The sequence below is a fragment of the Chiloscyllium plagiosum genome, unplaced genomic scaffold (genome assembly GCF_037043375.1).
Source record: "Chiloscyllium plagiosum isolate Xiang-an unplaced genomic scaffold, Cpla_swu_hap1 HiC_scaffold_37, whole genome shotgun sequence".
In the NCBI taxonomy this organism is placed as follows: Eukaryota; Metazoa; Chordata; class Chondrichthyes; order Orectolobiformes; family Hemiscylliidae; genus Chiloscyllium; species Chiloscyllium plagiosum.
Window position 1 is genome coordinate 3,929,901 of NW_028270175.1, and position 15,553 is coordinate 3,945,453.

Genomic DNA, 15,553 nt, shown 5'->3' on the forward strand with positions numbered 1-15,553 from the left:
AGTTATATTAGATTTCAGCCTGGTCTGGTCTAGCCCAGGACAAATAATGCATATGAAAATTTGCCTGAAAAGGGTATAGCAACTAGTTAGGCCTCAATTTCTGTACTGTTGCAGCATGTGTGTGCTGTAGGCTGGATGATCATGGGCCTCTTGGGGTTAAAGTAGCATTGAGAGATGCAAAATGCAGGCAGGAATTAAGTGTTGTAGTTCAGTGTAAGACCATCTTGATAATTCAGTAATGATTAATGCATTGTTCAGATGAAGCGATTTTAAAATTTACTATATTTGATCTGTTTTTGCCTTCTATTTTAGCTATTCCAATTATCTTTTTGCAAAGAAAATAGAACCACTAATCCATTTTCCAGATGGCTCTGTCCTGAAATAAGAGACTGAGTACTCTAGCACAAGATGATACAAAGTTAGGTGGACAGGCAGGTAGTGCTGAGGAAGTGGGGAGGCTGCAGAAGGATCTAGACCGTTTGGGAGAGTGGTCCAGGAAATGGCTGATGGAATTCAATGTGAACAAATGCGAGGTCTTGCACTTTGGAAAAAAGAATACAAGCATGGACTACTTTCTAAACAGTGAGAAAATTCGTAAAGCCAAAGTACAAAGGGGTCTGGGAGTGCTCGTCGAGAATTCTCTAAAGGTAAACATACAGGTTGAGTCCATGATTAAGAAAGCGAATGCAATGTTGTCATTTATCTCAAGAGGGTTGGAATATAAAAGCACCGTTGTGCTACTGAGACTTTCTAAAGCTCTAGTTAGGCCCCATTTGGAGTACTGTGTCCAGTTTTGGTCCCCACACCTCAGGAAGGACATACTGGCACTGGAGCGTGTCCAACAGAGATTCACACTGATGATCCCTGGAATGATAGGTCAAACATACGAGGAATGGCTGAGGATCCTGGGATTGTATTCATTGGAGTTTAGAAGATTAAGGGGAGATCTAATAGAAACTTACAAGATAATACATGGCTTGGAAAGGGTGGACGCTAGGAAATTGTTTCCGTTAGGCGAGGAGACTAGGACCCGTGGACACAGCCTTAGAATTAGAGGGGGTAAATTCAGCACAGAAATGCGGAGACATTTCTTCAGCCAGAGAGTGGTGGGCCTGTGGAATTCATTGCCGCACAGTGCAGTGGAGGCCGGGACGCTAAATGTCTTCAAGGCAGAGATTCATAAATTCTTGCTGTCACAAGGAATTAAGGGCTACGGAGAGAATGCGGGTAAGTGGAGTTGAAATGCCGATCAGCCATGATTGAATGGCGGAGTGGACTCGATGGGCCGAATGGCCTTACTTCCACTCCTATGTCTTATGGTCTTAAGATGCAGCCCACTTAAAGTGATTTAGCTGGAATGCGTATAATATTTAAAGCTTTCTTTTTAAGAATGTAGCTTTCTATCTGTTTTAATTCTTGTCCATTTAGTTTGGTTTGATTTGATTCAGCTTTCCTGTTCTCTTTCAGTTATGATACAGCAAAGAATAGCAAAGGAGGAGTACACTGCAAAAATAAAGTCTCATCACAGAAGTCATAGCCCAGTGTGGTATCACACAGAGAGGATTGAACTTGGAGGTGGAAGAAAAATTGGTAAAGTTAACAAATAGGATAAATTTTAACTATTGTACATCTTACATAATTTTACACAAATTATGTCTGGCTTCATGCTAGCTGCACTTGAATTGGAATTCGTGAAATACATGTAGCACTATGAGTGCCCCATAGTCATAAAAAAGTGTAACAATCCAGCATTGAGCTGTAAAATCCCAAAAAGGGTGGAAAAATGAAAGCTTATTAAGTATGTTGCCCAATCAACTATATGCCATATTTTACTCATTCAATGAGAACATCACAAACTCTGAGAAGCAATAAAAGAAATCCTCAGTCAAATCAGGAAAGTCCATCAGAGAGTTTCCTTTCTGACCGCTTAATTCAAGTCACGCTCCAGACAAATTGCGTATGACTCATCCCAAGCCTTGTAGAACTGGAATGCAAACCTGACTCCAGATGTAGAAAGCAATTCCGAGGGTATATTGGGGAGCTGATTAGCAAATAACAATAAGGCGAAGAGTATGAGTATCGAAGAGGAAAAGGATGGTTACTAAATTGTGAGGCTGGAGAAGAGACCAATAGTGTAAAATGTTTAAGGAAGAACTTTCCAGAGGAGAGCTAATGAATCGCATGTGTAACGTTTCTGTCTGTAAATCTTTGTCCAATTTGTTTCCATGCAGTTAAAGAGGAGAGGCATGAAGAGAAAGATCCACTGTCTGATTTGCAGGATATAAGTGACAGTGAAAGAAAGACAACATCTGGTGAATCCTCCTCAGGTATTGTAGATATCCTGGCCTCCCAAAAGCTAGGGTACAAATGTTAAGCAGTAAAGACATCAATAAATGGTTTCTACCAGGCATAGTTGGCTCCAGGTCTTGTTACAGACTTGGTCCAAACTTGGACAAAAGAGCTGCTTTCTAGATGTGAGGTAAGAGTGATTACCCTTGACATAAAGCACCATCTGACCCGAGTGCCATCAAGGAGACCGAGCAAAACTGAAGCAACTGAGAATCCTGGGAAAACTTTCTACTGGCATAAAATGAGATCATTGTAATTATTGCAGGCCAATTACGTAAGCCTCAGGGACGTTGTTGTAAGCATTTCTTTGAGTAGTGTCCTAGTCCCAGCCGTCAAAAGCCTTCCCTCCTTCATGAGGTCAGAAATTGAGCTATTCTGTGATAGCACAGTGTTCAGTTCACAGCTCTATAGATAATGAATCAATCTGTACCTACATTCAGCAAGACCTGGACAACTTCCAGGTTTGGGCTAATTTAGTGGCAGGGAATATTTGTAGTGCGCAATTGCCCAGCAATGATCATCTCTTAACAATAGAGTCTCTGACCACTTCCCCTGAACATTCAGTGGTTGAATTCATCACAGAATCTCTTCACCTGAACATTCTCAGAGATATCATGGAGCAGAAACTGAACTAGGGACTATAAACACCTAGTAACATGATCAGGTCAGAGACTGGAATTCTTTGAGCAACTCACCTTCTTACACTCCAAAGCCTGATTGCCATCTATGAGGCACCAGACGAGAGTGTGATGGAGTACGCTCTCTCCTGAATGAGTGAATGCAGTTCTCAGAAGCTCCACACCTTTCCAGGACATTATTCACTATCTTAAGGATTTATTACTGCTACAGTGACGGAGAGAATGTGTACTGCCCAGAAGATACACTTCAACTTGCCAGGGCTGCTTTGACAGCATCTTTGAAACCTATGATCTTTTCTGACTGGAAGCGAAAGGTTGAATGGGGGATTCCTACTCTGCAATTTCCATCACTCCATCCAGACTTGGAAATAAATTGTACTTCCTTAGTGATGCTGGGTTAAAGTTTTGGACCTCTCAATTTAACAGTAGTGAAGTATATACATGGATTGTAAAGTTTCATAAATGTGATTCTCTACCATTATAGGAACAAATAAATGCTGGCAGTACCACATTCCACAAACTAATAAAACAATTGACTCTCAGTGGCATATACAGTAATATGTTAATCTGTCGTGTTAAGCAACTCATTCTGCCAACGAAATATGTTGCATCTATGAGCTCATATGGTAGAGCCTATGTGGTGATTTCCTGAGCGTGGTATGCAATATGCAGCAAGATTCATATGGATTATTCATCCATGAATTGAGAACAGTCACACGAGACACAAACATCTTTTACCTCATTTACTCTCTCTCCGACTTGCCCCTCCACCCCAACTAGCTGCAAAGAATGACAATTCTTACAGCCACTACATCTTGCACAGTTAGACCGACTCAAGATGAATCCATAGAAAGGTCCTCCCAGCCTGTTTTTGTGTCATGATTTTTTTGAGTTATGGAGCTTTCCAGTCAAGTAGTAATGCATGATGTGGTTAACCTAAGAGGAGGTGCTAAAATAAATTTGAACATTAACAGGGACGATTTTCATCCAAGAGGACTGCTGCAAATGTTTGTTTCATTTAAGTTCCATAAACTGCTGAACTCAGTACATTTTCCAAACCCGTTTTCCCACAGTTATATCAGAATTTAATGCTAGTCTGTTTTAGTGGTCTTAATTCTGTAAGTTATTCTTTCACAGAGCATGTTTACACAAAATATTGTGTAATTTTAAAAAATATTTGTAAGGGGTTCTTCATTGTGGACACCTCCTTCAACACTTATTTTATGACTCGATGTTCTGCTTTTGTTTCTGAATATCTTTAATAGGGTCTGCAACTGCCTCCGAGGAAGAAGAGAGCAGCAGCGAGGCATCTGAAGAGTCTCCCAGTCTGTCTGAGGTCGAATCTGAACAATCTCCTGGTGAGGACTAAATTTTCACAAAAGTTCCATGCAGAGGCTTAGGCACCTGTAAACTAGCTCACTCTTGCCAATGAGTAATTCTGCATGTTTGGTGTCATGGCTTCGTAAAGGTATTTTAAATAATAAAAAATTTGTAACGGGATACAGTCGTCCTCTGTCACTCTCCCAGTGCTGATGCATATCTACTTCTGAAGCGAACAGCTAATTTCTCCTTGCGCTATCTGATCCAAATAGGTTCTGAATAAACATGCTAGAATCTTCGGTGGAGTAAATACCCGAAGAATTTAGAATTGAGGACCTTTCTGATTTTTAAGGGTTTGACTTTCTTTGCATTAGGAGAAATTAGTGAAGAGGAGGAACTCAGTGATGAAGAAAGGCAGAATGGAAATCACATCCAAATCGGTAAATGATGTTGTCTGTTTTCCCTTTCTCAAATCTAATGTGTAAGTTACGCTTTTGTGTGTTATTTGTACTTCCTGATACTGAAATATTTAGTTACAGAGTCAAAATTTGATCACGATTCAGAAGAGAGTGTGGAAGAGGAAGAGGAGGAGATGGAGGAGGAGGAGGAGAGTCTGGTCTCAAATACTCCCACCGAAGGGGAATATGTTCCTGATTCTCCTCCTGTTTCACCAGTTGAACTGAAAAAAGAATTGCCACAGTACTTGCCTGCTCTTCAGGTATTTAACCAGGATCTTACAACTTAGAATCTTAAACTTGATTCAAACCATTTAAAATTATTCATAGATTTGCATACTACAACTACTCTGTCCTTGTCTTGTAATGTAAATGATAAAAGCAGGGGCACACAGCAATCTTAATCCAAAAATAATTTTAATTCATTAGTCTGGGTAATACACAGATGTCACAATTGTTTCACATCCACAAGGGTCTTATAGATTCAGTGGACCAAGAGTAATTTAATCTATTGAAAGGAGCCTCACCCAGCAGATGGGAATGTAGAAAGCAGGGAAGGGGGGCAGAAATAGATTGACACCAAACATAAAAAATTTAATTATAATATTTGCTTGAATAATATATCAAAACAAATGTATTGCGTATTTATATTATTAATCATCTACAGGTTACTGTGCAGGAGACTTTGAAGAACCTGAGATACCAGCAATATTTTTAATTCTTTTACTAATGCTCACGTAACTCTCCTGCCCCAACCTCGGGATTCTCTACATTCCCCCAAGTGTGAAAGGGAAAAAAATGGTTAAGACTAAACTTGGGCCCTTGAAGACAGAAATGGGTGAATTTATTATGGGGAATAAGGAAATGGCAGAAGAGTTGAATGCATACTTTGGACCTGTCTTCACTGCGGAAGACACAAGCAATCTTCCAGATGTAATAGTGGCTGAAGGACCTAGGTTAATGGATGAACTGAAGGGGATTTATATTAGGCAGAAAATGGTGTTGAATAGACTGTTAGGTCTGAAGGCTGATAAAGTCTCTGGGACCTGATGGTCTGTGTCCCAGGATACTTAAGGTGGCTGTAGAAATCGTGGACGCATTGGTAATCATTTTCCAATGTTCTATCAATTCAGGATCAGTTCCTGCAGATTGGAGGGCGACTAATGTTGCCGCACTTTTCAAGAAAGGAGGGAGAGAGAAAACAGGGAATTATAGACCGGTTAGCCAGACGTCAGTGGTGGGAAAGATGCTGGAGTCAATTATAAAAGATGAAATTACGACTCCTTTGGATAGCAGTAACAGGATACGCCAGAGTCAGAATGGATTTACGTAGGGGAAATCGTGCTTTTACTAATCTTCTGGAATTTTGTGAGGATGTAACTATGAAGATGGACAAGGGAGAGCCAGTGGAGGTAGTGTACCTGGGCTTTCAGAAAGTGTTTGATAAAGTCCCATGTAAGAGATTAGTGAGCAAAATTAGAGCACATGGTATTGGGGGCAAGGTACTGACTTGGATTGAAAATTGGCTGACTGACAGGAGCAAAGAGTAGTGACAAACGGCTCCCTTTTGGAATGGCAGGCGGTGACTAGTGGGGTACCACAAGGTTTGGTGCTGGGACCGCAGCTGTTTACAATATACATCAATGATGTAGATGAAGGCATTACAAGTAATATTAGCAAATTTGCTGATGACTCAAAGCTGGGTGGCAGGGTGAAATGTGACAAGGGTGTTATGAGAATACAGGGTGACCTTGGACAGACTAGATGAGTGGACGGATGCATGTCAGATGCAGTTTAATGTGGATAAATGTGTGGTTATCCACTTTAGTGGCAAGAACAGGAAGGCAGATTACTATCTAAACGGAGTCAAGTTAGGTAAAGGGGAAGTACAGTGATATCTAGGCGTTCTTATCCATCAGTCAATGAAAGCAAGCATGCAGGTACAGCAGGCAATGAAGAAATCTAATGGCGTCCTGGCCTTCATAACGAGGAATTGAGTATAGGAGCAAAGAGGTCCTTCTGCAAATGTACAGGGCTCTGTTGAGACCGCACCTGGAGTATTGTGTGCAGTTCTGATCTCCATATTTGAGGAAGGATACTCTGGCTATTGAGGGAGAGCAGCGTAGGTTCATGAGGTCTATTCCCGGAATGGCGGGACTATCATATGTTGGAAGATTGGAGCGACTGGTCTTGTGTACACTTGAGTTTAGAAGGATGAGAGGGGATCTGATTGAGTTGTATAAGATTATTAAAGGATTGGACACTCTGGAGGTAGGAAGCATGTTTCTGCTGATGGGTGAGTCCCGAACCAGAGGACACAGTTTAAAAATAAGGGGTAGGCCATTTAGAACAGAGTTGAGGAGAAACTTCTTCACCCAGAGAGTGGTGGGTATATGGAATGCTCTGCCCCAGAAGCCGGTGGAGGCCAAGTCTCTGGATACTTTCAAGAAAGAGATGGATAGAGCTCTTAAAGATAGTGGAATCGAGGGTTATGGGGATAAGGCAGGAACAGGATACTGATTGTGGATGATCAGCCATGATCATCATGAATGGTGGTGCTGGCTCAAAGGGCCGAATGGCCTACTCCTGCACCTATTGTCTAAGTACTGCTGTCCTGATTGTTTCAGCATTTCTCAGTGATAGCACCCCTTTTATTGATAAAAGAAAAAGAAATTGTGTATTGTACAACATTTGTAACATCCCTAAAATGTGCTATAACCGCAAGTTTAATTTCTCTTTGTTTATTTGTTTCAAGGGTTGCCGTAGTGTAGAAGAATTTCAGTGTCTTAATAGAATTGAAGAAGGAACTTATGGTGTAGTTTATAGAGCTAAAGACAAAAAGACAGGTGAGTGGTGGTTTTCAATACAATGTAATTAGCTATTTGCAAACAGATACTATGTTCAATCGGTAATTCAGGCAGTTCGATTTTTAGTTGAGTTTAAGACTTGCACAACTTAAAAAGTGAAAAAGCCAGTAGTGGCAGATCAGAGTACTGGGTTACCTGAAAGGTAGTTTCATCAAGTTAATGTAAAGGCCATTAGAAGAGGTTGTAACATCATGAAATCTTTTATCTTTCTAATTGGAGTGTGATCATCATTTATTTTATATGCCTGAAGTTATCCCTGGGATGGTGGATGTTCTTGTTAGTTTGACTTTTCATCACTTCAGAAGACAGTTAAGATTGAAGCACATGAGTCCAAGACTAGAGTAAGCAAATCAAGCGCCAGTGTTAGTGGGACCACTTGGGAGATTTAATCTGATACTTCTGATCACTGCGTTCCACTTCAGCAATTAATGGATAATAACTGTCACCAGTGTTGGAGAAGGCCACTCATCAGGTCAGACTGCAGACAGGCTAAATGCAGAGCCAGCATTACATATTCCATCACCTACTTATGACTTGTGCAGAGAAACATCACCTACTTTTGAGTCTAGTCATTAGTATACTTATAACTACACATTGCTTTTTGTGAGGTTACAGTATATTTTAATGTAACTTGTTCTTTTAGAGATATGGATTTCAGAGCTCCTTCCTTTTCCAAAAAGCTAAGAATATCAAATCTTCATTTCTCTGTAAAGGCAGTATTCAGGGATTCACATAACTATCCTCTGTTGCACTGAATAGTTTTCAAAGTAAATAATATTGCAACATCAAAATGAAGCTCTTGTCTCTTGCAAAGGTAACCACATAGTTCAATAAATATATGGATCGAACTCTTTCGTTTTTTTATGTTAGGGGTGTAAGAATACAGTCTGCCTGATCTATAGATTTGATCCACCTTTGGCTCCTATATAGAATTATAGCCAGTTTTTGTATTTTGTTAGAATTTGTAAATGACATAAATATATAAATAATAACTTTGAATCAGGAATCCTGAAGATGCCATAGGATGATATGTTGGGATTGATTTGTTTCAGATGAGATAGTGGCTTTGAAACGATTAAAAATGGAAAAGGAGAAGGAAGGGTTTCCAATTACGTCTCTCCGAGAAATCAACACAATTTTGAAAGCACAGCACCCAAACATTGTCACTGTTAGGGTAAGCAAGCAACAATTACTTTTGTGTGGGGCGGAGACATTCTGAGAGACTTGAGGTTACCCTGGTTTTTAACCAAGCTAGATTAGATCCAGTTTCGACTGGAATATTTAAGGAAAGTTTGCAGAAATTCAGTATTTACTGTGGAAAAGGATATGGAAGATACAGACTGTAGGGAAATAGATGGTGACATCTTGCAAAATGTCCAGATTACAGAGGAGGAAGTGCTGGATGTCTTGAAACGGTTAAAGGTGGATAAATCCCCAGGACCTGATCAGGTGTACCCGAGAACTCTGTGGGAAGCTAGAGAAGTGATTGCTGGGCATCTTGCTGAGATATTTGTATCATCGATAGTCACAGGTGAGGTGCCGGAAGACTGGAGGTTGGCAAACGTGGTGCCACTGTTTAAGAAGGGCGGTAAAGACAAGTCAGGGAACTATAGACCGGTGAACCTGACCTCGGTGGTGGGCAAGTTGTTGGAGGGAATCTTGAGGGACAGGATGTACATGTATTTGGGAAGGCAAGGACTGATTCAGGATAGTCAACATTGCTTTGTTCGTGGGAAATCATGTCTCACAAACTTGATTGAGTTTTTTGAAGAAGTAACAAAGAAGATTGATGAGGGCAGAACAGTAGATGTGATCTATGTGGACTTCAGTAAGGCGTTCGATAAGGTTCCCCATGGGAGACTGATAGCAAGGTTAGATCTCATGAAATACAGGGAGAACTAGCCATTTGGATACAGAACTGGCTCAAAGGTAGAAGACAGCAGGTGGTGGTGGAAGGTTGTTTTTCAGACTGGAGGCCTGTGACTATTGGAGTGCCACAAGGATCGGTGCTGGGCCCTCTACTTTTTGTAATTTACATAAACGATTTGGATGCGAGCATAAGAGGTACAGTTAGTAAGTTTGCAGATGACACCAAAATTGGAGGTGTAGTGAACAGTGAAGGGGATTACCTCAGATTACAACAGGATCTGGACCAGATGGGCCAATGGACTGAGAAGTGGCAGATGGAGTTTAATTCAGATAAATGCGAGGTGCTGCATTTTGGGAAAGCAAATCTTGGCAGGACTTATACACTTAATGGTAAGGTGCTAGGGAGTGTTGCTGAACAAAGAGACCTTGGAGTGCAGGTTCATAGCTCCTTGAAAGGGGAGTTGCAGGTAGATAGGATAGTGAAGAAGGCGTTTGGTATGCTTTCCTTTATTGGTCAGAGTATTGAGTACAGCAGTTGGGAGGTCATGTGGCGGCTGTACAGGAAATTGGTTAGGCCACTGTTGGAATATTGCATGCAATTCTGGTCTCCTTCCTATTGGAAAGATATTGTGAAACTTCAAAGGGTTCAGAAAAGATTTACAAGGATGTTCCAGGGTTGGAGGATCTGAGCTACAGGTAGAGTCTGACAGGCTGGGGCTGTTTTCCCTGGAGCGTCGGAGGCTGAGGGGTGACCTCAGCCTGTCAGAGGTTTACAAAATTATGAGGGGCATGGATAGGATAAATAGACAAAGTCTTTTCCCTGGGGTCAGGGAGTCCAGAACTAGAGGGCATATGTTTAGGGTGAGAGGGGAAAGATATAAAAGAGACCTAAGGGGCAATTTTTTCACGCAGAGGGTGGTGCGTGTATGGAATGAGCTGCCAGAGGAAGTGGTTGAGGCTGGTACAATTGCAACATTTAAGAGGCATCTGGATGGGTATATGAATAGGAAGGGTTTGGAGGGATATGGGCTGGGTGCTGGCAGGTGGAACTAGATTGGGTTGGGATATCTGGTCGGTATGGACAGGTTGGACCGAAGGGTCTGTTTCCGTGCTCTACATCTCTATGACTCTAAATTCTCCAGGTTACGTTGATCATTTTTGAGTGTGATTTGATACTTTGATGGATTTGTGCCACCTACTGGAATACAGGTGTGGGAGAGGGAACAGGTGAAGGGAAATTACATTTGAGCTTCCTAAGCTTTGCAACTACAGTGGAAGCTTGTTATAACCTGGTTCAATATACTCTTATAACATTTAGGGTGCAGGGGTTCTCGTGACTCCCATAAAGGTAAATGTATTCAGATCTTCATTCTGGTTGTTCAAAATTGGAAAGAATAGTGTTTTCTTCTTAATGCAGTCCAGCAAGAAAACCGTTTCACTTTTGGGCCCCATCATCCACATTGTTTGTATTTCCAGCTCTCTCCCAGGGCTATAGATTTAAATGCTATTTTGGGCAAACGAGAGAGAAGTGCATGCTGTCTTAGTGAAAGCTATTAGTGAAAATAAATATTTATTGAATCTCTTGTTATTTCTTCAGGAAATTGTAGTGGGGAGCAACATGGATAAGATATACATAGTTATGAATTATGTTGAACATGACCTCAAGAGCTTAATGGAAACCATGAAGCAACCATTCTTACCAGGTACAGTCCATGTTGCACATTGTGAACAACGCAAAGTCAGCAATCTGAAATACTTAACGTGCAAATGTTAGTGCGTTTGGAAGCAATGCAAATGTTTTGCTTCTTATTTCTGCACATAGTTTAATAAATGTATGGAGTGAACTCTTTAGTTTTTTTCTATATGTTAGGGATCTAACAATACAGCCTAACATTTTAATCTATGGATTCAGAAATTTTCTTTGTAAATTATATATGTTTTGAATTACTTCAATCTTAAATTCTAGCTTCTAATGACAAAGAAATTCCTTAGCTTCAGTAAAACTTGTCGGTATTTGGGTTGACATTCTCAGGTGGAGCGAGTTCTCAGTTTATCTAACCTCCTGTTTGGTTTTTGTTGTTTAAGGTTATGATTTTTGATGATGGCATACCAGATTCTGTGTACCACATTTACTTCTGTATAAGGTTGAAAACCTTTGCTCCGATTTGGCGTTCAAAATGAGAATGTCAGTAAAAATTGACTTACAGCTGCAAGTCATTTGCTTAGCTCCATGTCAAGTTGCATATGATATTTGATAGCTTACTTAAAATATTGTCACCAAGAGATGAGGGCATCAGCTATGTCAAGAGTCAGGGTACCTCCTGAGTTTCAGCCTCGCAAATAACAATGTGGAATTTCCACTTTCCAGCTTCACCTTCACTTGCAATAAATCTCTTGACAGGATATCATCCAGTATCAAGGACAATAACTATTCTCAGACATCTTTGCTGATTATTGAGAAGACAGTCACTATTTTGAAGTCAGAATTAAATTATTCTAAGTTAGGTTCTTTTGATACTGTGACTCCATAGTGAAGATATAAAAGTTTTATAACATTTCAAAAATACCTGCAATTTTGATAGAGGAAAGTGATATATGTATAATCTGACCAATTTACATAGATTGTTTTCCTTTATTGCCCAGTATCTGTCCTATAACTGAGTTACTTCAATAGTAAGTTTATGAAATGAGCATTCTTCTTAGAAACTGATTTTTGAGTGACTTAATTGTTAGTGGAATTATAATACTTAAAAGCAAATCTTCCACTGTCTGATGTGATAGGAACAAGCTGTCAATGGCTTGGCATCTTGAAGTACAGCACAAATCTGTCTTCATTTCCTGTTTTAAATTGGAAATTTATTACTGAACCAATGTGGTTAAATGCATTTTTTTTAGAATATGGGCATTTATTAGCCATTTCCCTTGTTGGTTTTAAATATTGCATCTGCAAATGTGCTTTTAAAACTTGCATGCAGTTTGCAACTTGACCACTGTGTGGAACTAGGCTTCCAGATCTTTCTACCAACCATTTCTGACAAAGTCAAAAAAATGATTAGTTCACCAGAACACTTTGTTAAATAAATACTTCTTGGGATGTGGGTAATTTTGGCAGCATTCCCCATCTGTTTCTTTGAGGACTATGAACCAATTCTGAGATAGTGTCAGGTGGTAGACCATCAGACTGGATATGAGTGGCAGCATTCCCTTCCCTGTGATTTATTGGGTTTTTACTGCAGTCAGTGGCTTTCACTGTCACTTTTGATGCTAGCCGGCAAATGTCCAGATTTAACTTTCTAGTCTAGTACCAGAACCCCAGAAATTGTTCTTAGGATTATTTTCTGACTTTTCTTGGTAGAATTTCATAGGGATGTGGGTCAAATACTGATCAGGATAGGGTGACTGGAAAGCATTGATAGAATTTTACTAGATAATGTAAAAGGATGTGGAAGCTAGGCACATGGATGGAATTAAGGCCACAATCTCTCCAAATGATGGAATAGGCTCAAGGGGCTGAATGACTTTCTCCTGTAGAGGTTGGAAGGCTGGCTGGGAGAGTTTTGGAACAGTTGAGGCTGGAGATGACAGCATCTGGGATTTAGTGAGTGCGATGCAGAAGCAAGGAGGAGCAATCTTTGGTGTTGGAAGTGAATAGCCTTAAAAGGACCAGAGGTGTGGGGTTATATACGTGTCCCTTAGTGGTGCAGGCTGCTGAGATTGTGAACTGTCAAATGCAATCCAAGAGAGCTGCCACAGGGGGCTGGAGCTGAAATCAGGCCAGTGATGTAGTAATTCTAATGAGAGGAGAGCAGGACAACTTCAGCCTTGCTGATGTTTGAAGAAAATTCTGGCTCATAGACATCATAATGAACAATACAGAATTAAATAATGGGAGATTGTAGAACAGTAAAGCTAAGTGTTGGTGTTATACAGAAACGGTTGTAATGTTATGGATAGTATTGCTAAAGAAGCGAAGTTTCAGCAAGGAATACAAAGGCTAAAGATTGAAGTTTCAAAAACAACCAGTGTGATTGCGGCTGTGAAAGTGAAACACAGGAACGGAACCATGGTAACACAATTGATACAGAGGATAGAAGGTTTGTCTTTAGTCACTTCAACAGTTGTGGGAAGGTTGAGGGCAAAAACTGTAGTGGCAATCGCACTATTACTGACATGGACCAAAGAATCGCCCATGTGTGAAAACTCCTCAGTCTTCATAATCTGCTTCCAGGTGAAGTTAAAACACTGATGATACAACTTCTAAAAGGTGTTCGACATCTTCATGATAACTGGATCTTGCATCGGGACCTAAAGACATCTAATCTATTACTGAGTCATTCAGGAATCCTCAAGGTCAGTGCTGCTGCATTAAGACACATTCAACTTTAATAGGATTGTACTCTAGTCCGTCTTTCTCTGAAGCCCTTAGGCTTTGTGATTGCCATGTTCAAACTGTAGATGTTATGGATCTGCACATTCTTAGCTTTGTAATTTATTTTTTTTGCACCCTAGCTTAGCAACATCAAATCTGCTGTAATGCCACCTATTCCTACAACCAATTTATATCCCCTGTTTAACAAGTGAGATGTTCTTTTCCTATTCATTATGTACAGGTCGCTGTACCATTTCCTAATTTAAACCCAGCAAGCCATCTGCTCCCAGCCATGTTCTTAGGATAGTTTTGGCTTTTATTGGCGTGTAGGTGATCAAATCACTAAGAATGGCTATAAAGGCAATAGGTTAATCTCTTTTCCTCCCATTTTGTTGATTTCAAGTTACTCTTTCTCTGCTGTTGTTTGTACAATATTATACCAGGAATGGATCTGCTGCTGTTAAGATTCACTGGCTGCTCTTTGCCAGAGCATTAAGACCTTACCTGGCTGCTTTATACTGTATTCACACCAATAACTGACTGCTCATTCCAGGCAGGTGTAGGTTGGTCTACATAATGCACATTCATAATTTATCATTTTAGACTGCATCATCAGTAAATACTATTTAAAGCAGGCACTGACCTCTGTCGATTTCTTTCTAAGATCAGTACATACAGTGTTGGTTCTTTATGCAGCAGATAAACTTTCTGATTGATTGGCCCATTTAAAGCACTTGACGTTTGTAGAAAATGAAAATATGTTGCTGAATTGTCTTGGTGACGGATGCTAGCTTGCCCATGGAATAATTTAAAACATGTCTTCCTGAACATTATCTAGATTGGCGACTTTGGACTTGCCCGAGAATATGGCTCCCCATTGAAACCTTACACCCCAGTAGTAGTAACTCTTTGGTATCGAACGCCTGAGCTGTTACTTGGAGCAAAGGTTAGTGATCTAAGCCTGGGAATGGGGTGGGTAATTTACAAACAGAGTACTCTTTCTGACAGTATCATTGTATTGGATGCTTTCTACCGATCACTAGAGAAGCTATTCATTATTTTTATGCAAGTGGCCTGCTTCTGTGCTGTACTTTGCAACATTCTTGTGGATTTATCAGTCAGCTAATTAAGTATTAATTGCTAAACTCTTGCCTTGTTGAACTGAATTCTGGAGCATATTAGATTCCCTACAGTATGGAAACAGGCCATTTGGCTCAACAAGTCCACACTGACCCTTTGAAGAGTAACCCACGCAGACCCATTCCCCTACCCTAAAGCAGGGATAAACATACAATATGGGCAATTTAGCACAACCATTTCATCTGACCTGCACATCTTTGGATTGTGGGAGGAAATTGGAGCACCTGGAGGAAACTCATGCAGACACTAGGAGAATTTACAAACTCCACACAGTCATCTGAGGCGGGAATCGAACCTGAGTCCCTGACGCTGTGAGGCAGCAGTGCTAACCACTGAGTCACCATACTGCCCTATATGGCTAGTTCATTTCAATAGGTAAGGTGATGTGGGGAAAGTATTGTTATGACACGGGGTGAACCCTCATGCTAATTTTAACCAGACACAGGAAAACTCAACTCGCCTCGTAACCTGTAAAAGTGAGTGATAAAGAATCTCTAAATCCCACTATTTAAAGAAAAATATAACAATTTATTTTTTAACTCCAAG

At 40.4% G+C, this 15,553-nt stretch overlaps 1 protein-coding gene across 12 annotated transcripts in view; it reads left to right on the top strand.

Annotated features, from left to right (window-relative positions):
• Positions 1-15,553, top strand: part of cdk11b (cyclin dependent kinase 11B) — a 63,850-nt gene that overhangs the window by 44,081 nt on the left and 4,216 nt on the right. For 10 of the 12 annotated variants that reach the window (XM_043676274.2, XM_087980228.1, XM_087980229.1 and 7 more), the window contains 10 exons: positions 1,468-1,590; positions 2,232-2,327; positions 4,253-4,345; positions 4,682-4,747; positions 4,841-5,025; positions 7,518-7,608; positions 8,682-8,803; positions 11,096-11,201; positions 13,727-13,848; positions 14,706-14,813. In XM_043676274.2, coding sequence (XP_043532209.2) covers positions 1,468-1,590; positions 2,232-2,327; positions 4,253-4,345; positions 4,682-4,747; positions 4,841-5,025; positions 7,518-7,608; positions 8,682-8,803; positions 11,096-11,201; positions 13,727-13,848; positions 14,706-14,813 — 1,112 coding nt within the window. The remainder of the gene's footprint in view (positions 1-1,467; positions 1,591-2,231; positions 2,328-4,252; positions 4,346-4,681; positions 4,748-4,840; positions 5,026-7,517; positions 7,609-8,681; positions 8,804-11,095; positions 11,202-13,726; positions 13,849-14,705; positions 14,814-15,553) is intronic. The other 2 variants (XM_043676278.2, XM_043676289.2) reach the window with 1 other exon arrangement.